Source organism: Callospermophilus lateralis, chromosome 11 (assembly GCF_048772815.1).
Source record: "Callospermophilus lateralis isolate mCalLat2 chromosome 11, mCalLat2.hap1, whole genome shotgun sequence".
In the NCBI taxonomy this organism is placed as follows: Eukaryota; Metazoa; Chordata; class Mammalia; order Rodentia; family Sciuridae; genus Callospermophilus; species Callospermophilus lateralis.
Genome location: NC_135315.1, coordinates 20648804 through 20675368, shown reverse-complemented (window position 1 = coordinate 20675368; position 26565 = coordinate 20648804). Strand labels below are relative to the sequence as shown.

Genomic DNA, 26565 nt, shown 5'->3' with positions numbered 1-26565 from the left:
GCAAAATAGAAGCATATACCCAGTAAGATCTGGGAACATCCTTAAGACCCCCCACATGGGCTAGGATGGGGTGTCTGGAAGAAATCCCACCAGCCTTGAAATTCGGCACAAGGTGCTCAAATCTAGACTCTGACCATCCTCCAACTGTCTATATGCCCTTAGGTCCCAAACCTCTCTGAACCTGTCTTCTCCAGAACCAACTAATGGGAGAAGGCATTCTGGAGTAAAGTTCTAGTCTGGGGGACCTCTTCCAAGCCCTCCCCTCTGCCAGCAACACCCTTCACACATAGGAAATACGCACGTGGGCAGGAGGGCCACAGCACCTCGAAGTAACCTCCAAGATCATTCCAGAAATTTGACATCAGAAGGCTCCACAGCCTGAACCCAGGAACACTCATGGGTCCCACCTCCCCCACATGGCTTATAAGAGCTCTTATCTCCAGGCCTTTGCTTATACATCCCACCACCCATTCCCCCTCCACCAGCACTTTCCTTTTTCCCTACCCCTTGTGCTTGTGCTTCTTTTAAGCTTTTCTCTCCCTGGCCTTCCTGCAAGTCCAGACTGTGCCCCCTGCTTGAGCTCCCTAGCCTGTGGGAGCCCTGAGCTCACTGGAAGTGGTGTTTGTTCACCTGTGTGTCCCCAGGTAGGTGATTCAGCCCATGGAGACAGGCACCATGGAATCAGTATTTGTCAACTGCATAAGGGACCTGGGAACAGGGTAAGGGCCCTGTGTGGGTCACACTGTGAGTCAGAGTATGGGTTCCATGGTGGGTGAGTGTGGGCTACTGGTGAGAGCAGCTTTGAAGACAGCCCCTCTCCTCTTCCTTCTCCCTAGCTCCACAAAACTGAATCCATCTCATTTTATAGGCTCTGAATATTCCCTGTCCCTTTCCCTAAAGACTTCCCGGGATTGCCGAATTTTTCCTCTGAAAATTCGCAGTTATCTCAAGTGCAAACCAAGAATAGAAAGGAAGAGAAGAGAGTCACAGGAAGAGCAAAGAGGAATTTGTTTTGTTTGCATGTGGACCTACAAGAAAACCAGAGTGGCTCTCCCCTGTGGCAGAGGGCAGCCATGACATCAGAGAAAGATTTGAGTTACCCACGAGGAGGAGAAAACTTGGGAAATAAAGTTTTGATGTTGTTGTTTAAGACTGATGAGTTTTAGAAACCAGGAGGGCCACAGAGTCCTCAGCCCTGTCCCTGTTCCTTTATCAGTCACACTTACACAGTGCATTCAACAGGCACTGACCTCTGCCTCTCCACAGAGAAGTGGCTCATTGAGAAGTTCTTTCAGCTAGATCCTGCTACCCACACCACTGTCACCTGAGAATAGAGGTTGGGTTAGTTCTTCTCAGTTAAGGGGACAAGGCTTTTCTAAACTTGGAGGTGCCTAGCCAGGTCAGGTGTTGCAAAAAGCACCTGCTTTGAAGCTACGCCAGTCTCAGTTATAAGCCAAACCACTTATAAACTGTGTGACCTCAGACAAATTATTGAACCTAAGACTCGGGGTCCTGAGACAGTAAGATCTTCCTCCAATTGTTATTGCAAATGAAGTTATATATTCAATGTGCCTGGGATCTAGCAGAAGCTCAACCAATAGAAGTCCTTATGTCCTGCATCTTGATGATTAGCAATACAGTCCTTGCTGCACACATGGGTAAGGAGAATGCACCCGCCTCAGAAGCACAATGTGCCCGATTGTGAAGACATCAGAGAAAATGGGGTGATGAATGGACACAGGCATTTGTTGGGACAATGACAAGGCTCTGGCCTAATCAGTTACTGCGGGGAGAAGAGATGCTGGGATCTAGGAGGTGGGGATAAAGAGTGGAGCTCTCCCCACCATTCCCAGGCTCAGCTTCTGCAGTCACAACTAGGAGCACGACTGTGTCCCCTTGTCTTATTCTGCTTTGGGGATGGAGTTTCTCAGGAACTCTAAGAGCACATGTGTCCATCTTCAGTCAGGACCTTCACTGTCCTAGAAGCTCCCCGCCCAGCTGGGGAAGGTGAGTCAGTGGAAGGGCAACCTGACCACCCTGGCAGCATCCATTAGAGATCTCCGCATTTTCCACCGTGGATTCCACAGCACATCTCATGATCAAATCAGTCTGGGAATTCCTGGATACCATCAACTCCTCTTGGAAACTCATAATACACTTTAAGAAAACAAAGGCTTTTTAAAGTCCTGTAAATAAAAAAGCACGTTGGCTTGTTTACTTCCATAGTTTTCACTGGATTTGATGTCAAGAGTTTGTTTGTTTACTGTTATTTTCTATTTATCAACACCCCAGAGAACATGCACTGGAAAATCCAGAGGCCCCAAAAATTCTGCAAGGGGTTTCAGCTAAGACTCTTAAGAAAGGGGCCCTTTGAGCTAACTCCTTCTCACCTGTTTTTTGTACCTTGAACATGAGTGTTTGCTAAGGATTTTGAATTTTCTTTGTTTTCTTTGTATTTACCCAAGGTTTCCATTAGGAGTGACATCCCTTTGGAAAATTCCTCTGTGTGTTAGTCATGCTGAGAGGAATGGAGAGAAGGAATTTGATTTTATTCATGTTTGGACCTGAGAGAAGAGAGAACATCATGGCCTTGGGGCTAAGAGCTCTGGCAACAGCACAGATGGCGGAGACCCCATAAACAGAAAATTCTGAGAGTCCATGCATCATGGATTTTCCATGACTGAGAGAGTCAGTGGATGCTAAGAGCCACAGCCAAGTAATATGATGCATGGCATTTTTGGTTGAAAGGTGACGCCAGCTAGCCATTGAGATGATATGATTATGTTAAGATTTACATTCATATGGATATTGGTCTCCTGCTGTCCACCTCAGCCTGCTATGGGACTCCTGGAGAGTTCCCATTGGTTGGGGAAGTGCGGTAGGAGGGAATTCCCGAGGAGGAACTTCCTCTTGGGATCCGAGAGAACGCCGCGTGCGTCGATCGGCAATCTTCCCAGGAGCGTAGGGGCATTGGCGGCAGTTTCAAAAAATAGAGTTTGTTCCTGCTTGAGTGGCTCGTGATTTTGTTTCCAGCCAGACTGCGGCAAGTGGAGACCACCCACCCAGTGCCCTCATTCCTTCATTACTCTGCCATTTTGTTCCACCCACACTGAGGATCTCCAATGAGGAAACTGAGGCCCAGAGACAAGAAATAACTGGGATGAGGACTCTCAGCTCATGTGTGACCACTTGCTTCCCAAGAGGAGAATTTCCAGAGCTTTCCTGCTCATGGGAGGTGTTCATCTCTGCACTCAGTGGGTGCTCTGTGATTTTTAGACAGCGTGCCATGGAGAGGGTGGATTTGGGATACAAATCACACCAGACTCACCATTACCTGAGTTGCATCAGGGTTCCAGGCCCGATTCCCATCTGCACATTGGTGACTGGAAGAAATAAAGTTGGTGATATCTGTACAGACTCACCACTGTCCTGGACAGAAGAGGCCTGGCTGCAGTGGTGAGGAGACTGGGCAGGGGGGGCAAGGAAGGTGATGATGATGATGAGAAGCGGGGCGGGGAGCTTGGTTGTCATCAAAAGAGAATGTTCTCTGGGAAGAATGGCGGCAGGGATTGGGCAAAGGGAAGGGTTGCGAGGGGTGATGGAGGTAGGCCAGATGGTGGAATGAGATGGACATCATTACCCTAGGTACATGTATGATTGTACAAATGGTGCATTTCTACACCATGTACAACCAGAGAATTGAAATTTTGCCCTCCATTTGTGTGAAATGAAATGAAATGCATTCTGCTGTCGTGTACGACTAAGTAGAACAAATAAAAATAATAATCATTTAAAAAAAGAGAGAGAGAGAGCAGGAAGGGGACCCAGCTCAGGCATGGGGTACTCATGGCAATGGGGTGTGACGGGTTTACCCAGAGCTGTTGAAGCAGTGGCATGACCCTGCCCTGGTGGTTCCTCAGAGAAAGGGGGGTGCTGGGAATTGAATATATGATGCCCCCAAATCCAGTGTGGCTTCTGTGTGTCAGGACTGAGACCCCTTGCCTCCTCTCTGGAGGCATCTTCCTATAGGGGAGGATCCAGAGCAAAGATGGAGTTACACAAACTGTGGGAGCTCTTGCCCAGTAGGGGCCCTGCTCCCCGACCCCAGGGCTAGACAGAGTGCAGGAAGGACTCGGGCTTGGCTGCAGCCCTCGGGTACCATTGAAGCTCCTCAGCCTGGCTGCCTAACCAAGTGCTCCATGACTTTCCCTCCCCTGTCCCCCCACTTTGCCCTTGCCAGCCCCTCTTTCTCGGTATGATAGCCCCAGGAAACGAGTTCCAGTTCCTCTGTTGTGTTTCCTCATGGTCACCTCTAGGCCTCAGGGATGTGGTGCCTCCTGCCCAGATCTCTGACCTCACCCGACACCCACAAGCACACCAGCCTCACCAAATATCACCTGGGTCAATCCACCCATCCTTCAGGTGGAATGTCACCTGACCTCCAAGCCTGGGTTAGGCCTTCTTGCTCTGTGCTCCAAGTCTCTGGACTTCCCCAGAAAGGAATTCCGCACACGGTCCTGCAGTTGCTGTTACTCACTGGTGTCCCCCCTAAGACTCTATGGGAGCAGAGCCTGAGTCTCTGCCAGGGTCATAGTCATGGCCTGGCACCGAGCAGGCCCTGCAGAAGACCAACAACTTGATAAAAGTAGACGGAGGCTCCACTTGAGGCTTCTGATGAGCAGGGAGGAGAAACCGACCTGCCTCCCACCCCACCCCACCTTGGGACTTCAAATTTGACTCTCTCTCTCATGGGTTTGGGGATTTCTTGCTTCACTTCCCTGAGGTCTCCCCGTCTTGACAAAAGCGCCTCCGACGACATCCACCGCGCCTCAGTCGCGCTGGGGGGAACACAGGAAAGGGTTCCTATTTGGCTAGGTTTGGCCAGACTTGAGGGGAGACTGGCATGAGGTGCTGCTGGGTTTATTCCCTTGAACTCTCCCTGGGAAAAGAGCATCAGAGCCTGAGGCCAAGAGAGCAGCGGCCTCAACAAGGGCGGAGACTCTGGAGATCAAAGCCCTCAAGATTTACGAGTGACCGAATACTAGGATGTGGGAGCCAAGAGGATTTGCAGGGACCATCCAGCAGTCGCTCCCATTCCTCCGCTATTTGCCCATTCACCCACTCTTCCCCTCGGAAATGCAGATCCAGGGTCTTCTAGGGACGGGGGAAACGGAGGTCTCAGGAAATGATCCGTCTGTGCAAGGTCACCAGCCTTATTCTCAGCACTCCTTCCCACATAAGGTAATGTTGGCAAGCTTCTATTTCTAGGAGTTGCCTGCTTCCGTGTTCACTGGAGACTCAATAATTGCTTGAGACCACAAAGGGCAGGGAGAAGAGCATCGGCTCTGGAAATAGGCCAAATGCAACTGAGAATGGGCTTGATCACTTAGAAGCTACATGACCTTGGACAAGTTACTTAACCTCTCAGAGCTACAGTTTCCTTATCTGTAAAATGAGCATAATAATCCCAGGTTTAGTGGGTCAGGCTTCCTAGATTCAAATCCTGGCTCCTCTGCTTAAGGGCTATGTGATTTTTTTTGGCAAGTCAAAAAGACACTGAACAAGTTTCCTCATGTACACAATGAAAATATGAACAGCACCATGAAGTTACTGTAAAGATTAAATAAAGGAATATATGTAATTAGCACAGCACCTGGCACATAGTAAGTGCTCAATGAATGTAAAGTTTTGTTAATTCTTGCCCCTTTCTCTTGTAGACTGTTGTTCTTAGTCACTCGGCTCCTCTGAAAAAAAGAATCTCCATCTGGTATCTGTGCCTTCCTCATAAAGAAGCCATCAATGAACCTTCTAGAAGGAGCACAGGTGCATGCCAGGCTCCCCCAGCCAAACACAACACATAAGCCTGCAAGCTGGGAGCTAACGTTCTGAAGAAGTAGGCGCCCCATGCAAAACATTCCAGCAGGAATGACCACAGAGACATCCAGCTTCTAGAAGAAGCAGTGTTGGAAGTGATAGCATCAAGTGGGACTTGTTCCTGCAGACGGCACCGAGGGTGGGCCTCCCGCCATGCTGTGCAGCCTTCAAGCCTTGTTCTCCGGGAGAGCGTCCCAAAGAACCTAAGACTTGCCGAACAATTTGTAGTAAACCGGCTTCAGAGCCTGGATGCTAATCTTTCTTTGCAAGTAAAACTCCAAATGGTTAAAGGATTTGGCAGCAGGAGTGATTGCTGATGAGACCTCGAAGGCATCTCTGCTTGAGTGTCTAACAGAGGTAAGTTCATCACATCCAAAGCTGATGCATTTACATCTATTAGACACACAACCATCCCCACTCCCCGCCTTCCAATATCAGTGATGACATCTCTTCTCCTCCAGTTGCTCAGACAAGACTCGGAGACCTCCCTGACCCTCTCTGTCTTCTACAATGTGCAGTCCTCCCAGAAGTCTTGATGGCACTTCCTTCAGATTATTCCAGAATCCAACCACCTCTGATCCTCGCCACTCTGAACACCCAGGTCTCACCCTGGACTTCCTCCCTCTGATTACAATTGGGGCTTCTACATGTAGCCCCTTGGCCTCTTCTCAAACAGTGTGTCACTCCTCTGCTCCAAACCCCATTTGTTGGTCCTGATCATCAACGCCAGACGCTGTAACCACCTCAAAATCTCACTGGCTTCACATCACAAACATGTGTGCCTTGGTCACAAATGTCAGTGGCTGACGTGGTTGTTCCTGGTTGGACGGCTCTCCGGAAAGTCCTCTTCCAAGCAGTGAGTGAGCTCAGGCCTCCAGGCTCCTTGTATCTTCAGGCATCCGCCATCTTGGAGCCATCTGCCCCTAGCTGGGCTTCTGGGGTTCCCCGAGTGTAAAGCCAGGCTCCTCAGAGTGCCTTGTGTAATCTAGCCCACCCCTGTCCTCCTTGGCCTCATCTTCCAGCACTGAGTTTTTCTCTCACTGTGCTCTGGCAACATTGGCCTCACTCTCTACTCTTCTTTGAACATTCCAAATGGTTCTCACCTTACACACCTTCCTGGGTCTGGAGTGATGGACCACATACCTGCTCAACTGCCTCCCTCACTCGGTCGACTCAATGCTTATGTGACTTAGTGATCCTGACCTGGGCCAACCCATTGAGTCAAATTCAAATTTGACTCTCTCTCTCATGGGTTTGGGGATTTCTTGCTTCACCCCCATCCCACCACAGCACTCGTCCCCTTACTACTCCCAACACATATCACATATCACCTTCAAAGACATTATTTATTTATTTACTACATTTATTGTTTTTTTTTTTCCCTCCTCTTAACCTACAGTGTAAGTTCTACATAGGCAAGATCTTTTCCTCTTCTGTTCATTGATGTCTCCCAAACACCTAGAAGAGTATCTGACAATTAAGGTACTTAATAAATAATTATCCAACAAAGGTTGTTGAATGACTGATATGAGAATCAGATTGGTTATCTGGCCTGATGGAAGGTAAAATACGGGATGGAGGTGCCTAACTAGAAGAATAAATAGACCCAACTCTTCATCAAGTCAGCTTAGGAACCAAAGTCCTCAAAATATGGGATAAGAATTCCAAAGGGCAAGAAGTAAAATCATGAATTAATAAATAGGATGTATTAAACTAAAAAGCTTCTTCGTAGCAAAGGAAATAATCAGGAACGTGAAGAGAGAGCCTACAGAATGGGAGAAAATCTTTACCACCTGCATCTCAGAGCATTAATCTCCAGGATATATAAAGAACTCAAAAAAAAAAAAAAAAAAAAACCTAACACAGAAAAACCAAGTAACTCAATTAATAAATGGGAAAGGGAACTGAACAGACACTTCACAGAAGAAATACAAATGGTCAACAAATGTATAAAAATATGTTCAACATCTCTAGCAATTAGAGAAACGCAATTTTTCCCCCTACACTGAGGGGCTGGGGCTGTAGCTCAGTGGTAAAGTGCTTGCTTCGCATGTATGCGGCACTGGGTTTAATCCTCAGCACCACATAAAAATAAATAAAGACACTGTGTGTTCATCTACAACTAAAAAAAAATTTTAAAAAAAACTACACTGAGATTTTATCTCACTCCAGTCAGAATGGCAATTATCAAGAATACAAATAACAATAAATGTGGGCAAGGATGAGGGGATAAAGGTACACCCATACGTTGCTGGTGGGACTGCAAATTGGTGTAACCACTCTGGAAAGCAATATAGAGATTGCTCAGAAAACTTGGAATTGAGGAGTTATCTCACTCCTCGGCATATACCCAAAGGACTTAAAATGAGAATACTATAGTGAGGCAGCCACATCAATTCACAACAGCTAAGCCGTGGAACGAACCTAGGTGCCCTTCAACAGATGAATGGACAAAGAAAAAGTGGTACATATACAGAATGGAATATTGCTAAGCCATAAAAAGAATAAAATTATAGCATTTGCCAGTAAATGGATGGAACTGGAGACTATGCTAAGTGAAAGAAGCCAATCCCAAAAAAGGAAAGACTAAATGTTCTTTCTGATATGCAGATGCTAACACACAATAAGGTAGGGGGAGAATAGAAGTTCATTGGATTAGACAAAGGGGAAAGAGGGGAAGGTAGCAGGGATGGGAATAGGAAAGATAGTAAAATGAACTGGACATAACTTTCCTAAGTTTATGTATGAACACATGACCAGTTTAACTCCACATCATGTACAACCACAAGAATGGAAAGTTATACTCCATGTATGTATAATACGTCAAAATACATTCTACTGTCATGTATAACTAAAAAGAACAAATAAATATTTTTAAATGGGAGGGGGTTTTTTTGGCAGGGAGAAGTATTAGGAATTGAACCCAGAGCCTCACACATGGTAGGCAAGCACTCTCCCACTGATTCATATATCTAACCCTTTTGCTTTTTTATTTTATTTTGAGGCAATGTCTTGCTAAGTTACTCAGACTGTACTTGAACTTGTGATACTCCTCCCTCAGCCTCCCAAGTAGCTGGGATTATGAACATGTTCCACTACTGCCTGGATTGAATGCCTTATAATAAATACACACACACACACACACACACACACACACACACACACACACATATATATATATATATATATTCATAGGATTCTAGAAACCCATGGTATACTAATAAAATAGGAGTTGGCTAGTTTCTTCTAACTATTGGAGACCTTGGAGAAAGACTAATATGCTTGACTCTGTGGGCAGTCAGAAGACCAGGGACTTTCGACAATTATGACAAGAAGATCTATTTCTTGCAGTTGCAAAGCTGAAGCAGCTTATACACTCAGAATTCAGTTCTCTGAGTTACAACATCAATTGAAACCCCAATCTTGCCAAGTGTCTCAAATAAAATTTAGGCCATCAATCAGGAAAGAGGGGCCCCTACAGAATTGGAACAAGAATATATTAGAGAGTTTAATTCATAGTATCCACAGCTCCAAATTATCTCCATGTGCTCCTCTACCTCCTTTTATTGCCTCCAAAATGATAAATAAGCTAGATACTGTATACCTGGGAGAGTGGTCAATTACAAAGCCAAAGCTTGGAGAAAAAGGCTTCCACACCAGAGAAAATTCCAAGATGTTGTTAATCTATATCAGTGGAAATGTGAAGCCGGGAATTAATGCGAATTTTTTACCCAGCTAAAATAACCAAGATGGAGGCCTTCAGCAGAGACTGGAAGTTCAACTGCTGGCTTATTATCTAGGAGTAGATCTCAATGTTGACTCCGTTGGGTAACAGAAATTGAACTCAATGGTGTGCTATTCAAAATAAAGCTGTTTCCAGAAAATGCTTGTTGTAATAAAGAGGAAGGAATCTGACCACTTAGAAGGACCAGCATGTTGGAGTGGAATTGTCACGTGGAATCCATTCTCTCATCCCCCAACTATGAGTCCAGAGGACACAGTCTAGATTCTGGCTATTTAGAAATACACAAACAAGGGGAAACGGAGCATCTTTCAAAAACTGAGGTGGAGCACTAGAGAAAGGGTCACAAACTCACTGCTGAAGCATCTTGCTGGAGCTGCCTTTGACCCAGAGACACCATTCTCCTCCCACCTCCATAAACCTCAGGATCTTACATCTTCTGGGCTTCTGTGCCTTTAGTTCCTTAAGTGTTCCCTCCCAATACCCACCCCCAAAGATCTGAGCTACCCTGTGGCAAGTTGTGTTTCCCAAAGACGGCCACATCAACGTGTTCCATTGCACATGCTGTTCTTCCACGTGACATTGACATGCCTTCATCTGTATATGTCTATGTATGTTTTCTCCACAAGATAGTGTCTGTATGTGAGGGAAATGGGGTCTGTATTGGTTTTCTATTTTTGCCTAAAAAATCACTGTGAACTTAGCAATTTTAAACAGTTCTTCTATTATTATCTGACATGTCAGGAGGTGTGACTGGGTTCTCTACACAGAGTATCAAAAAGCTTAAGTCAAGGTAAGGTCCCATCTGGAGACTCTGAGGGACAATCTGTTCCAAACGCTAGTTCTTGAACAACTTTGGTTCCTTGTAGCTGCAGAACTGCGGTGGCCTTTTTATTGTGGTCAGCAAGAGACCATCCCCGTTCCTTGCCACACGGCCCCCCTGCCTCTTCGACCAGCATTGAAATTTTATGCTTCCAAATTCTGACTTCTTCTATGATCACCCTGAGAAAATTCCCTGCTGTTAAAGGGCCCGTGTGTTAAGTCAGGCCCACGGATAGTTTGTTTCTTAAGGTCAAATCACATTTGAGATCTTAATTACCAAAATACCTTCACAGTAGCAAATAGGTTAGTGTTTAATAACTGTAAGGAAGTGTGTATATACCTGAGCCAGGAATCTTGGGGGATCGTCTGAGAATTCACCTACCATAAGATTCATGTTCCCTGACCTTGAATCTAGTCAGGCCTGCGACTACACCAACAGTAACATGGGGGGCTTCCAAGTCCAGGTGATAAAGCAAAACAGCTTCTTCTTCTTTGTTCTTTCTCATTTAGGACATATGTCTTGGATCCACAGATCCATCATGGAAGGAGTTCAGCTACTGCGAAGCTGCCCTCCTGGAGGGATCGCACTGAGAGACTCTGCAGAGAGTGAGAATGAGGCCTGAGGAGCCCCACGGGGGACCTAAGAATAAGCAGGTGCACCAACTCTGCTCACAGACTCGACTCTGGTCCCAGCCTGTGAGCCACAGGGACCCAAGGGGAGCCGAAACCAGCTGTCTCTGCCAAGCCCTGTCAAGATTGTAGATACTAATGCAAAATTTTGTCCCTCTCTATGAAAAGGAATTTTGACCATCAGGCCCAATCAGAATCCTTGGACAATCTTATGGAATGTTTTTTAACTAGGAGCACCTTATTTATGCTTATATTTTTTCACCATCCGTGAAAACTTCCAAAGCATAAGCCAAATTATTTTTGTCTCGTTTCCCTCCACAACCAACACATGACCTTCTAATGAACCATGGTAGATTGTTTGCCAAAAATGGCCTTAATCATTACCCTCCCTACATCCATGCCCTTTTCCATGTGACCTTGTAGCTCCTTGCCTCAAGAGAAGTCTATTGCCTCTGCTCTTCTTGAATCTGGACTAGGTGATAGCTTGCTTTGGTCAATATCATGCAACAGAAGTGACTACCGTACCCTAAGCCTCAAGAAATCTTGCAAGCTTCTTCTCATTGTCTAGTAACAGTGGCTCAGGCTACCTGCATGGAGGGTGACAGTCATATGGCTCATTCATCCCCATTGCCCCTATCAGCTTCCAGCAACCCTAGAGGTAGAGCTACTTAACGACCTGACCTTTGATCACAGATGCATAAAGGAAAATGGGACAGCCCAGTCTAAATCTCCAAAAGCAAAATCATGAGCCAAATAAATGGTTATTTTAAGCCACTAAAATGCATGTTGCCTGGTAGTAAACAAAAGTTAACCTACACTTTTTAAGAATGGATTGAAATGCACCTCCATTCCTACCTAATCCTAATACACCAATGAGTCAAAGTCCAAGTTGGATTTGCAGTAGGAAAGCTTTATTTGGAAGTCAGGATTAGGAAGGGAGTGGGGTCACCCCCAGGCTACCACAGAGGAAGGGAGGTGTCCCCATCCCTGAGATCATCAAAGCCCAGCAGGGGAGAGGGAGAATGGAGAGCCAGGGGCACAATGAACAGTCCCAAATGGACACTGGGGCTTGTTGCCAACGAGCCCTGAGGTCAAGATGTAGTGAGCAGGCTTCATCCAGGGTCTGTCCCTCTGAAGGACGGTCAGCTGTGGCTGGGCAGAGGAAGTTGACTAGGGCTCTAGTATCGCATCTGGTGTTCTGTGGAGAGATGGGAACAAGAAGAGAGGACTTCAAGCAGGGGCTTGGAGGAAGTTGAGGGAATTGCAAGCAAGGAGCCTGTAGCTCAAAAAGCTAGAGAACCCTGAGGTGGAAGGACCAAGGGGTCACCCAATCTGTGGTCCCATCAATTCTGAATCTCTGCTGCAGCAACCCTGGCAGATGCTCTCCATCTCTGAGGCTGGGCACCACCCCACACCTCTGTTAGCAAACTCTGGATATTGAGGCAAAAATCACCCTGGCCTCACCCCTAGATGTCCATCCATGGCCCTGCAATGACTCTGGACACACAAAAAAAAACACCAGATACACTACAGGGGACAGTTGCCAGGTACTGTAAGGTTTCTCTGAGCTAAACATTCCAAGTCATGTTGGCCAGCCTTTTACCACAATTTCATATTAAATCTTTACTTGAAAAAAAATTCAATGTGTACGTAGGGAAATTTTCCCCAACTTGACACCACCTCACCTGCATGACATTCTTAAATTTAGATTATCACATTCATTAATGCTCCTTTTAGCAGTTGCATTGTGTTAATGTTTGTAGAGATGACCACTGACTCCAACCCCTGAATCTCCTTTCCATTTGAACCATTGCTGATCCAGGTCTCCCCTCCCTCATTGTGGTAGAAAGTCTGACCGTGGAGCTTCACAGAGCTGAGTCGCTCACTTACCAATTGTATGACCTTGAGTAAATTACTTGCTCTCTCTAAGCCTCATTTTCCTTACAATAAGGATAATAATAAGGAATACTGGAAAATATATATGATAATGCACAATTTTCAACCCATCTCCTTACTCCCATCTCTAATACTGAGACTCTGGCCATAAGTAGATTTGATCCTAACCTAGTTCAATGATAAATTCAGAACCAAGAATAGGTCTACAGCACCTCAATAAAGATCCCCCTAAAATCTAGTTCTTTTCAGAAAATGTACTCCCCAGAGAGGTTCAAAGGTACACAAAAAGGAGTGATTGCCTAGCATACACAAGGCCCCGAGTTCAATCTCCAGCACCACCCACAACCTAGAATTATCCCTTACCTTGTGTGTCATCACAGTCACCAGATTTTGAGGAGGAAGACTGGGACTGGGATGGTCTTCCACTTCCTCCCCTGGATCCACTTCCTCCTCCAGAACTACTTCCTCCACCATAGCTACCTCCAATTCCTCCTCCAGAGCTACTTCCTCCTCCATAGCTACCTCCAATTCCTCCTCCAGAGCTACTTCCTCCTCCATAGCTGCCCCCACTTCCTCCCTTGGACCCACTTCCTCCACCATGGCCACCTCCACTTCCTCCTCCAGAGCTACTTCCTCCTCCATAGCTACCCCCACTTCCTCCCCTGGACCCACTTCCTCCACCATAGCCACCCCCACTTCCTCCTCCAGAACTACTTCCTCCACCATGGCCACCTCCACTTCCTCCTCCAGAGCTACTTCCTCCTCCGTAGCTACCCCCACTTCCTCCCCTGGACCCACTTCCTCCACTATAGCCACCCCCACTTCCTCCTCCAGAACTACTCCCTCCACCATAGCCACCCCCACTTCCTCCTCCAGAACTACTCCCTCCACCATAGCTGCCTCCACTTCCTCCTCCATGGCTGCCTCCACTTCCTCCTCCATAGCTGCCTCCACTGCCTCCTCCGTAGCTGCCTCCACTTCCTCCTCCGTAGCTGCCTCCACTGCCTCCTCCATAGCTGCCTCCACTGCCTCCTCCGTAGCTGCCTCCACTTCCTCTTTGTCTTCCTTTACCACTTCCAAAGCCAATTCGTCCAGCTCCAGATGATTCACTGAGAAAGAAAAGAGAGATAAAATGAGTGGGCCCCACAGACATATGGAAAGATAGACCTGGCCAGCAACTCAAGAGACTGAAGCAAGAGGATTGCAAGTTCAAAGTCAGCCTCAGCAATTTAGCGAGGCCCTAAGCAACTTAGTGAGACCCTCCCTCAAAATAAAAAAAAATTTAAATTAAAAGGGCTAAGGATGTGTCTCAGTGTTTAAGTGTCCCTGAGTTCAATCCCCAGTTCAAAAAAAAAAAAAATAGACCTGGACAGTCAAGACCCAAATGTGAATCCTATTAATTTTTCCTTTCTGTGAGAAAGAGACGGAGCTGGCACAACAGCTGGGAGGAAAGATCCTCCAAATAGGATAATAGTACTATCCCCCTCCCCAGAGCATAAGGCAACCCCTTCTTTCATTGTCACCATCCTTGTTCCTAAAGCCTAAGTATCCTGAGGTTGTCCCCACAGGATGAAGAAACCCTCAACCCCTCAGATCTTTGCATACAAGAACTTCCCTAGCCGCCTCTATCCAGTGGAATGGAAGTAGTATCAGAGGCCCAGATAGTCCTGGGGCTTCTACAGAATCCTGGGGACCTACAAGTCTTCCTGGCCGCCTTCAAGGAGATTGCGGTAGGTTGAAATTTCCTGCTCCAGCCTCATCTTGACGCTGAGGAGAATGCTGTATTCCTGATTCTGACACTCAAGTTCTGCCCGGATCTCGGCAAGCTGGTTCTCCACGTTACTGATCTGCTCCTGGATCTGCTGCAGCTGGCCACAGTAGCGGTTCTTGGTGTCTTCCAAGGACTTCTCCAGGGCAGATTTCTAGGAAGCAAGAGGAGGCTCGAGGAGAGTGCACACATCGTATCTCCTCTCCATCCCACTCCTGGGGATCATGCAAAACTGTCCTGTGCCGCAGCCTGGCACAGAGTTTACAGCAGGACACCAACCATGCTGAGCTGAGCCTGCAGCTCGATCTCCAACTCCTGGACACTGTGCCGGAGCTGGTTCACCTCCTTTGTGTTGGTCTCAATCTCTTGGCTACTATTTGTCACCTCCTGTTCAAGATGGCTCATCTGCAAACCCAAAGACTCAATTAGGACCAGGCAGGGCTAAGAGCCTCAGTAGTCAAGATTCTGCCTCACCTAGCAGGATCTTCACATCCAAGACCAAGGCTGAGCCAAAAGGAAAGACAGGTTGTTCTGAGTTCTGGGTCCCTCTGGTCAGAGTTGTCCAGTTCTCGCCACATGATATTCCTTCTCAGCAAGGCTTCAAAATCCTTCATACTATGTCCCCAAATCACCTTTCTAATCTTATTTCTTTCTACCTTTCAAACACACACACACACACACACACACACACACACCCCAGACCATGGCTACATATGCTAATTCCTATGCTAAGCTTTGGAGACCCAGGGAGGAAGGGAGCCATCAGAGAACTCAGTGCCATATGGGAGACAAGCCGTATCCCTCTAATAGAATCTGTGTCCCGCAGCAATATTGTCCATTGTCTATGCTCGGCTTTCATTCATGCACACTAATAAACTCTGAGTTTCTCAGAAACAATCTTATTTGGTTCGTCTCTGAGACATCAGCACTTCCTGTAAAACTTGGCACCGAGAAGCTACTGTGCAATTGGGTCTGTGTGCAGTGATTGAAGATGATGAATGACATCCACTGGAAGGTGGATGGATGACAGCTGCACCAAGAGTTGGAAAAATAGGATGTGGGGGATGGGAGAAAGGAGCCATGGGTGGGGGAGTGGAGGGGTCTATGGATGGTGGGGTAGAAGTTTGAACAGCTAACCCACTCTGCTCACCTGGGTCTCATATTGTTGCTCAATTTCCTTACGGTTCTTTGAAATGAGCTGCTCATATTCCTGGCGCATGTTGTTGAGGGTTTGGGTGAGATCTATGCCAGGAGCAACATTTATTTCCACGTTGACGTCCCCACCATTCTGCCCGGTCAGCTGTGACATCTCCTGCCAGGGAAGAAGGAGAAATGAGGTCAGCAGGGGGGATTCCTTCCACCACTTTTCAGCACTCTCCTGCTGTTCTCCTCGGAGTGCCCAAAAGGGACATGATGGTGAAGTCAAAGCCCAGCCACTACCATGGGTAGTGCTAAGGAGGGAGTTGGGAGTGTCCTCATCAAGAGTGAGGGAGGCAATATCTCTCACACAATCCTCCAAAGCCCCTCCTGTTGTCCCAATTAAGCCAGAGCAGCAGGAACCTACATCCTGATGATTCTTCTTGAGGGAGGACAGCTCCTCCTGCAGAGAGTCGAGCTGCATCTCCAGGTCAGACTTCTCCATGTTCAGATCCTCCAGCACCTTCCGCAGGCCATTGATGTCAGCATCCACCCCTTGCCGCAGGGTCTGCTCCATCTCAAACCTGCAGACCAGTCAGGAGTATGGAGTGATCAAGAGGACACCAGGCCCTAGAGGGACCTCCAGAGTACCAGAGAGGGAGGAAGAATTGATGACAAGGAGAGGGGAAAAGAGGACAGGACTCACTTCATCCTGTAGTCATCCAGTGTCATGCGCGTGTTGTCAATGTCCAGGAGAGTTTTGTTGGTGCCCACCGTCAGGTGCACGATCTGTAAAAAGAGAAGATGGCATGAAACCTTGCTGCCTTGCTATGACTCACCAGTGGAAGAGAAAGCGGCCAGACAAAGCCACAGGAGGGGAGAATCCCATCCTAAAAGATGTTCAAGAGGCAAGGGAGTTTCCAACAGCTGGTACATAGCACAGACCCCTCACGCCCTTCAGCAAACGTATTCAGCGTGGCCTTCATTCATTCATTCATTCATTCATTCAGCAAACATTGAAAGATCTACTGCACCGGTTGCAAGTTGGCTTTAGAAATCAATGACTCTCCCTAAGGAGCCCACCACCAACTACAAAGTCCAAAGTGTCCTAAAAGAGTTCAAGGAAAGGAAGCATGGCTGTGGCTATGGGAAACCAAGAAAGACTTTAGAAAGGAGAAGGCACCTGAATTAGACCCTGAGGAATTGGTAAGACTGCACATGAATAAATAGATGGAAGAGGTTTGGGATAGAAAAAAAATACAGCATGTGCAGATGCATGAAGGTATAAAAGTAAGCAGATAAAATTAAGGTATAAAAGGTAAAAGGAATGGGTGAGAACAGTGGAGAACCAAACTGTGATCTCCCCAGAGGCAAAGGCTGTCTGACACGTTACTATATCAGCCCATTGCAACCCTGAGAGTAGTCGCTCACTGAATTGAGAGGATGAATAAATATGGACATAGTATATGGACATGTGGATGGATGAAAGGATGGATGGTTAGAGAGATGGGTTCCATCCCCAGAATTCAAGATCCTTTCTATCACTTGAACAACTAGCATGTGTAGCTGAGTTCCATAAAACCGGAGAACATCGAGAGAGACGGAAGGGAGGGATAGTAACGACTCAAGACTAGGCCAGAAGAAGACTCCACGTCCAGTCTCAGCCTTGTCTGTGAATCCAGGCCTCTCTCTTGCTCTGCCCAAATTCTGAAAGTTGAAGAAGTGGAGACAAGAATCCAGAGCACAGGCCAGCATCCCAGCCCGAGGGCCCTTCAGGAACCAAACACAAGTTTGTTTCTGATGCAAGTTGAATGTTTCCAAAAGATGGGTGCCTGGCTACGGTCTAAGCTTCAAGTCTAGCGTCTTAACCTTTTAAGAAGATCAAGTGAGGAAAGAGAGATTAGAGATCGTTTCCTGCTCCTACCTGGTTCTTGAGATCGTTGATGGTGTCATAGTAAGGGGAATAGTCCTTCTGGAAGACCCTGGGCCCCTGATTCCTGTACCATTCCTGGATCTTCTTTTCCAGGGTAGCATTTTCATCCTCTAGTGACCGCACCTTATCCAAATAGGAGGCCAGCCGCGAATTGAGGTACTGCATGGTGGTCTTCTCATCGGTAGTCAGAATGCCACCATCGCCGCCTCCAGCACCTCCACCAAAGCCACCTCCAAAGCCCCCAGAGCCACCAAAGCCTCCTCCGGCACCACCACCGAAACCTCTGGAACCTCCTCCAAAGCTACTGATAGAGCTCCCAGCGCTGAAGCCACCCCCAGATACTCCACCATAGCTGGAGCCAAATCCACCACCACCTCCTCTCCCACAGGCCCCCGAGATCCCCCCACCATAGCTACTGGAAGAGCTGAATCGGCCCCCTCCTCCACCGCCCGCCGAGGAGCTGAAGCGACTGAAGGAGGAACGCATGCTGCCCCCGCTGGCCCCGCCGCCCCCGCAGCTGCCCCGGCTCCAGAAGGACGAAGAGAACTGTCTGCAACTCATGGCACTGCCCGGAGCTCGTGGGGAGGAAGCCGTCGCAGGAGTGCTGCTGGTACAGAGCTGTCCCCAGGGCCGCTTACTTATACCACCAACCGGAGGTGGCACCCCTGGGTGTGCCCTCGGTCTGTGCCAGCCTCCCCCCCACAGACTCAGAGGAGGTCTGGGATTCGGGAGCAGCCCCGCTGCCCCAGGCTCAGCGTCCCTCGGTGACTGCCTGTCGGCGACCCAGCCTCTCTCCATTGTGTGGGGTAATTTGGTGATATTAGGCTGTCAAGGGCACCATAAATCAGCTCTGCTGCCAAGGGGGTGACCTATTTCCTAGAGTCGTGACTAGCTGACCCTGACAGCGGGTCTGAGACTTAGCCCCTCTGGGATAGAAGCTCCTGGGTGTGGAGTCCTCTCCCCCGTGGATGACTGTCGCAGTCTGCAGCCCTCCCCCACTTCCACCTAGTGCCTGCTGGAGACTGAGCTGGGAATGGGGTACAAGAAGTGATCACAGAGATTGGGGGAGGCATGGCCCTGTCCACGGGGGAGCTGCCAATGTGAGCAGGAAGCTCAGCTCCTGCCCTCGTGAGTCCTCAAGGTTGACAAGGAAAGACAGAGCTCTGACCTCAGGAGACTCCAGTTTGCTGAAGGGACAGGTGGCTAACAGATGGAGAGAGGCACCAAGCAATGTATCTGCCGGGGGCCCTCCGGAAGAAAGTGCAGCCTTCACGCTGAGGCCTGGGAGTCCACGCTCGCTGACCTTTGAGCAGTAAAACCAGTGGCCCGACTGTCCGGGTCCTTTTGCAGGGCCCAGCCCTGGGGATGGAATTTGACCTTGGATACTGAGCCCTGTGAAGAACAGGATACAAAGATGCTAGCTACCCTTGCTTCTAGAAGAAACTCAGACACTCATTCTGGTCACCAAAGCCAGAGAGAGTGGTAAAGAAGGCTGCGGGCCACTGTGCCAGACCACCCGAGTTCCATCCTGACTCCCTCCTGGGTGGCTTTGATTAGTTATTTAACCACGCTGAGCCTCAGTCCCCTCCTCTACAATAATAATTGTACTAATAATCTGCCCATTTCCCAGAAGGGCACATGAGAAACTCTCAAGAAATAGTAAACTGTCTCTGATTATCGGCAACTCTGCCCTCCCCTGATCCTTAGCCATGGGTTTCGCCTCTCCCTTGTCCCCTGCTCCTTCTGCACAGCCGCCAGGATGACCTTTCCAACCCATTTCTGACTCTGTCACTCTCCTGACTTCCCTTTGCCCCAAGACAAGGCCCACGTTCCTGGCACTCAAGGCCCATCTCCAATCTTTCCATTCCTGCCCCATCTCTCCCCGTCCCCAGACTCCCTACCAAACCACAGTGTTCCCCAAATGCCCTTCAGAATTCAGAGAATGCACCACACTTGCAGTTTCCTCCAAGTGAAATGTCCCTTACATCTCCTCTATGCAAAAAAAAAACTCGAACTCCATACTCCTTTCCATAATGGTTGCACCAATTTGCAGCCCCACCAGTAATGTATGAGCGTACCTTTTCCCCCTGATCCTCACCAACACTTATTGTTGCTTGATATGCTTGATTGTTTGTTGCCATTCTGACTGGAGTGAGATGAAATCTCAGAGTAGTTTTGATTTGCACTTCTCTAATTGCTAGAGATATTGAACATTTTTTCATATATTTGTTGATCAATTTATTTGTTCTTCTGTGAAGCTCTGTTCAGTTCCTTAGCCCATTTATTGATTGAATTATTTGATTTTTTTTTTTTTTGGTGTTAAGTTTTTGAGCTCTTCATATACCCTGGACATGAATGCTCTCTCTGAGGTGCATGCCCCATTCTGTAGGCTCTCTCTTCACATTATTGATTGTTTCCTTTGCTGGGAAGATTTTTAGTTTGAATCCATCACATTTATTGATTCTTGATTTTGCTTCATACTCCATTTATGTATAATGTGCCAGAGTGCATTCTACTGTCATGGGTAACTAGTTAGAGCAAATTTTAAAAATGTGAAATGAAAGAAAAAAAGCAAACTACAACTCCAGTTCACCTTCAACCGCCCCTTTGTGTGCCTCCTCCTCCATGAAGGCTTTCTGAGCTCTCCCACTCTGGGTCACTTTGCCTTTCATACTATGTCCCCATGGCACCTCCCCCAGAGAGCAGGGCTCCCTTCAGCCTGTGCCTGCTCATCTTGAACTTACCCCAGTGTCCAACACCATGTCTGGTCCAAGTAGGATCCCAACATATATGGGATGAAGGAAAGATAACTGATTGTTCCAGAGAGATCCTAAGAGCTGAAAGAGAGCTCAAAACCAGACCGACGAGGAGGGTTTCCTTTATAAATGTATTTGCTGAAATTAAAGTTGAACTAATTTACCAAAATGTGTTCAACAAGTATGTAAATGGGCGATACAAAATTCGTTAACTGAGGAATAAAAAAGTAAGTAGGAAGAATAGAGAACATAGAGGCATAATCCATACGTGAATTGGGGAACGCCTAATGTGTGGGAAACTCATAGGCCAAGATTAGTGGGGAGTGCATAGATTCCCTTTCTACTTCCTTCCCGCCACCCTCAGTGTTGGGGATTGAACCCAGGGTCACTCCACCACTGAGCTACATACTCATGCATCCTCAGTCTTTTTTTATTTTTATTCTGAGACAGGGTCTCACGATGTGGCTGAGGCTGGCCTTGAACTTGGGATCCCCCTGTCTGAGCCTCTCAAGAAGCTGGGATTCCAGGTGTGCAGCACCACAGCAGGTCCCGACTACTTTCTACACCTTTCTCCAGGTTCCGGTCAGGCTCCACTGGGAAGCCCAAGATCTTCCTGCAATGTGGTCTGAGGCCTGGAAAGGTCCCCGCCCTGCTGGGACCTGGGCCTGGATCCCCTTCTGCTGCTTTCCTACCCCTTCGCCCTCCCCGTGCTGATGCCCTCACAATTGGGATATAAACCCCAGGCCCTGGGGACTGAGCTGAGGTTGGCAGCTGGAGGACAGCCCACAGGGCCGTGCTTCAGCAACCCCACTCTGTCCTAGTGAAGTGCATTCTTTGGGGGCATCCTGCCTGATTGACTGGAAGCTCCAAACTGGGGCCCTGCTGCCCAGATGGCTCTGATGCCAGAGCCATTTCCAGCCAAACTAACCAATGCCTCAGTTGCCCCCCTTACTTCCCATCCTCCAGCCCTGCCCTCAAGCCTCACTCAGCCCAGACAGCGGGCTCTGCCCTCAGAAGTAGTAGTGGGGCTTCGTTCAGAGACCCCTCCACCCAGCTGCCCAAGAGGTTGAGCTGCTCATGGGGACCACAGCAACTGGCCATGTCCCACTCCCATCACCAGGGGCCAGTCAGAGAAGACTTGAGCATCCATCTTCTCCAGCTCAGCCGTCCAACCTGGCCCTCCCTGAATGTTGAACCTATCTGGCCAATTCTCTGCCTGGATTGAGGGGTCCTTAGTCACTGCCCCCCCTCCTGTGAGTACTAGAAGGCACAGGCCTTTCCTCCGCATCGGGCTATCCCTGCATGTTGGCCCCAGTGCCTCTGCCCTCACTGCTTGGTCCTTCCCGTGATGCCTCCAGGAATAGTGTAGTGGAGAGAGCAGCAGCTCCCCAGCCAGAGAGGTACCACCTGCCAGTGCCCGCTCCCTGCCCCCCATGGCCTTGGCCTCTGTTTCCTCATGGGGCATAATATACTGCAGGTGGGGTGGAGGGGTCTCTGGATGAAGCCCCACTACTACCCGTGAGCCGGCAGCCTCACCACATCCCCCTCCTCCTCCTCCTATCTGCCCTCTTCCCACATCCATGTTCCTCCCCATCCTGCCTCCCCTGAACCTCAGGCTCTGCTTCCAATACAAAGAGGAGCTGGCCATGCCGGATCTCATCTACAGTCCAGGTAGGAGCTCCTGCTGCTGTTGCAATTTGGTACCATCTTTTCCCTTCTCTGCTGGCATGGGGAATGGACTGGGCAACGTGGGGCCAGAGATGAGCAAGCCAACAGCCTTACCCAATGAGTGACCCTGTGACATGGCTCATGCTTCTATCCTCCCAGGTTCAAGATCTGCCCTCTGAGCCCCACCTCCTGGGGGAACCCTTCAAAGAGTGAACAAGGGATGGAGCCCACATAACTCAGGGGCCCCTGGCATCTGAGTCCCATTGAGAATGAGCACTGCTCTCTGCAGCTCAGGTGCAAGACTGCAGCTTGGGACCACAGTGTCAGCACCCCAAGTACAGCTGCAGCCCTCAGAAGGTGTGTGGAGCAGAGATAAGGGACCGTGAGGACTCAGAGAGGCAGACAGAAGGCCAGAGAGGGAACCAAACATTGATGGCATCTGCAAGGATCCTCCTTTGAGGGTATGGGGACTTGGAGGAAGAACAAGAGCAGGCTTGCTCCTGCCATGGAAGCCCAGCTCCTTGCCGGTATCCACCTGCCCCCCTCTCTGTGCATGCACACACACTTGCTCCCCACCACCGTCTGTCATTGAACTCCAGGTGGAGCCCAGGGAAGGCCCTGAGTCATCAGAAGATGAGCGAGCGCAGGCATGAGTCATGGCTCCTCTTCTGGTGCTTGGGCCCACTGGCGCCGGGCTGGAAGTGTCTGCACTTACCTGTCTGTCAACACTGATTCTTTCTCATCCAATAGTCACCTGCCACCACCCCACCTAGAAAGACCCCCACCAGACCAAAGTGGCTTGAGTCTAAAATCAGATTCTTCCACTGATTTGGAGAAAGTGGCTTCCCCTCTCTGAACCAGTTTTCTCACTGGATTCATCCTTTATCCAGCTTCAACTCTGTACCAGGAACTGTACTGAGAGCTGAGGAAATAGAGACGAAGAAGGCTCCCCACCTTCTTGGACAGTTACAGGACAAAACAGACCTCCCTCCAAAATAATTGTCCAATTCAAAACGGACATGAGCACTATTAGTGGAAAATTGGGGCATACATTATAAGGGATGTGGCATGGTTTTGGGGGATCAGAGACACTTGAGTAGGATTGACCCAGAAGAAAGAAAAAGAGAAGAGGGGAGGGCAAAAGTATATGCAAATATCCTGAGGTGGGAAGGAGTTATGAGACCTCAAGGACAGAAGCCCAGTGTGGCTAAAGGGCAATGGGTTAGATCAAACCAAGGATTTTGGAACAAAAAAAAAAAAAAAAAAGAGTTCTGATCTCATGAGGTTGTTGAGGCTTAGAATATCCACTATTGATAAACTGCTGGCCTGGGTCCAGCACCCAGTGGGACATTTTCCTATCTACTCTGACTTCCCCTTGGACCATCTGGATGGACTTGGGTTCTTGCTGTCTTGGTTATTATTACTCCATTCCTCTGTTGGACCTCCATTAAGATCAAGAACCTATGCCAGATGAGGGCCGTGGAAGATACAGAAACATTGGAGGATCATGGTGACTTGGTCACTTTCGGTGTATGTGACTTGGAGCAGGCCAGTCTCCTGAAGATGAAGAGGTCCGGGGAATGATCTCAGCGGCTCTCTTAGCACTGCCCTGTTCTGCCTTCTGCCAAGGTAGAGAGACAATCACTCCTCCCAGATTACATTAGAAGGATGTGGAGCCAGAGGAGTCATCCGACCCGCCCGGGACTCTGTAGCAAGCCCTCCTGCCTCCACTAGACGGTGCTATCGAGTCACTTTTCTTGTCTTATTTTGATGGCCAGACAGGGCCCAGATCCTGAGTTGGATGGGCAGCCTGCAGGCCCTATGGACAAGAGCACTAATCACAAGCAGGACTCAAATGTTGGCTCTACCCTGTCCACTGGATTATGGAGATGGGAACCCCAGAGGAGAGGGGAGTCCATGTGAGATGCCAGGCAGCTGCCACGTCTGCCCTCTTCCTCTCGGGCCTGAGAGTACAGCAGGAGACCACCCCAAGCTCACTGTCTGACTTCCTCCCCTCCCCAGTTCAGAGCCTGCTTCCAGCCAGATAGCCTGTGGCGCCATCTTTGCCTTGAAGTCCACACTTCCTGTGAATCCCTTCAAATAGCAATGGCAACACTCAAGCACACTCAATGCCACCCCACCACACTCAGGTCTCAGAAATCTCACCTTCCCCTATTTCTCTAAAGCAGACCTCCTTGGAGAGTGAAGACTTTCATATGGCACCACCTATAAAGCATGGGATTCCTGTACCTCCCAGAGTGTTCTAGGCTTTGGTCACCACTGGTGGTTATTGCTATGCTTTTCTCTCTGTCCAGGCTCATGTGAGTTCTCAAATGTAGACCACTCCCCAGATTCCATGCCCCATTTGAGTAGGAGGCTCATTGCCCAGCTGGGAATCCTGGTACCCAGGGCCCAGCATCTCTAGGAGTATCGTAAAGCCCCCCCTCCATTAAGGTGGTATCACTCCAAGGCCTGAAACCCCATCCATCCTAGTCTCTGAGGAAGCCCCCCACAGCCTTCCTCCTCCCTCAGTTTTCCCATGTTCCTCCTTCAGCCCCAGGACAGCCCGCCCTTCCCCGAAGCATCGCCCCAGCTCAACCCTTCTTGATGCCAGAACTCAGGTTAAAAAGACACCCCAGAGTTTCAGGAACACAAAGCAGTCTTCTCTCTCCTGACGCGTCGGTCGGGACAAGAGAAGCCAACGTAACTTCATTCCTTTGGCTAATAACGCACCCTCTTTCACTACCATGTATAGAGCGATGGCCATGTGCCAGACGCGATGCCAACCTCGCTGCCACCATGAGATCATTTAACCCTCCACCAGCCTTCTGTAGCGAAGGTGTTTGCTCCCCACTTTGTGAAAGGGAATGTGGGTTCCGCGTCTTGCCCAGACTCTTTTAGCCTGAGCAGCACAGGAGCCCAGACTCCAATGCAAGATGTCTGATTCTAAAGCACAGGTTTTTTTTAGTCCCCTCTCCCAGACTTAGGCTTTTCTCCAGTCCCACCCAATTCTTGACTCCCCCTAAAAGTTTCCTTCACAAGGCCAAATGAATGAGCTGTCGAAATGACACAGGACCAGTCAGGGCTTTCCTAGCCTGGGGCAGTGAGCCCCGCCCACTCCAGGAATCTCCTCCACTCACTCAGGTCAGGCTGCTCCCCTTCCCAGTTTCCAACCCCCCCCCCTCCAAGAAGCGAAAGATGCTCCCCTGCCTACCACCCTAGCTCTCAACGTGCATTTTTTCACTGGATTGTCTACCAGCCTTAAGAAGCCAGGTTCACCCTCTCCATTGTGTAAGTAAAGACACGGAGGCTCAGACTCTACTAGGTCACAGAGCTAATTCAGAACCCAGTCAGGGTTAGAAACCAGTCAGGCCATTCCTAAAGCCTCCAAAGATGTCCTCATCACAAATGGATAGTCACCACCTGGTATCACACAGCCAGGCTTCAGCCTGTACGGTGCCAGATGCTGTGCTAGAGGAGCATGCTCACAAACCAACCCTGAGTCACCACGAGCCCACAAGGTAGGAATTATATTTGTTGTCTGTTTGTGTTTGGATATTAGGGATTGGCTTAAACACTGAGCCACAACCCTACCCTCTTTTATTTTTTATTTTAAGACAGTGTCTTGCTAAGTTGCTTAGGACCTTGCTAAATGTCTGAGGCTGGCTTTGAGCTTGTGATCCTCCGGTCTCAGCTTACTGAGCTGCTGGGATGACAAGCATGCGCCACCCATATGGGACTAGGTAAGTACTACCTTTATTTCCTTTTACAGATGTGGAAACTGAGGCTTAAGGTGGTAATTAACTTGACCTAGGTCAACGAAGTATTGGCAGGATTAGACCTGGTCCTGGAGGATTCATTCCAGAGCAAGGAGATAAACCCCTCAGTAGAGCTTAAGTCCTTATCTTGGGTTCATGGGCCTCTATTGAGAAGCTTTTGGGAACCCAGAACCCCATAAACTGTAGGCAAATGTTTGTGCTTCTCTGAAGTTGTGGTATAGGGAAAATATCTGTAGTTTCTAATATATTCTCAAAAGAATCTCCAATCACAAAAAAAATGCTAAGAATCCTTGACCACACACAATGCCCAGCACCTAAAAGCACCAGATATCTGATAGATAAATGAACAAGTGAAAGACTGAATGTCTCTCTGTGCCCTGGGAGATTGCCACATATGACCTGGTACACACATCTATCTCTGTCTTCTGAGATGGTGAAAGCCGTTCTGGGACCTGAGCCCAGTCCACCCCCAGGCCCTTTCTCCCAGTCCCAGAGGCCACAGCCAGGTGCTAGGACGGGTTCCAAAGAAATGCTTCCCCCCCACACGCCCTCTTCCCACC

General features: G+C 48.6%; 1 protein-coding gene across 1 annotated transcript; it reads right to left on the bottom strand.

Moving 5' to 3' along the window:
* Window positions 1-12246: 12246 nt before the first annotated feature.
* On the bottom strand, window positions 12247-18363 carry Krt9 (keratin 9). The gene is made up of 8 exons (XM_076870068.2): window positions 17794-18363; window positions 16576-16658; window positions 16297-16453; window positions 15883-16044; window positions 15012-15137; window positions 14663-14886; window positions 13328-14073; window positions 12247-12266 (listed from the first exon to the last, which is right to left on the bottom strand). Exons 1-8 carry the CDS (start codon window positions 18361-18363, stop codon window positions 12247-12249), a joined length of 2088 nt encoding a protein of 695 aa, XP_076726183.2.
* Between the last annotated feature and the right edge of the window lie 8202 nt (window positions 18364-26565).

What these genes read in the sequence shown, in the direction of transcription:
- Krt9 (XM_076870068.2), bottom strand. Translation starts at nt 18,363, where the DNA reads ATGAGTTGCAGACAGTTCTCTTCGTCCTTCTGGAGCCGGGGCAGCTGC. An exon ending in CTGGATGACTACAGGATGAA is followed by an intron (nt 16,454 to 16,575) that starts GTGAGTCCTGTC and finishes ACTGGTCTGCAG; the next exon opens with GTTTGAGATGGAGCAGACCC. An exon ending in TGCAGGCTCAGCTCAGCATG is followed by an intron (nt 14,887 to 15,011) that starts GTTGGTGTCCTG and finishes CTTGCTTCCTAG; the next exon opens with AAATCTGCCCTGGAGAAGTC.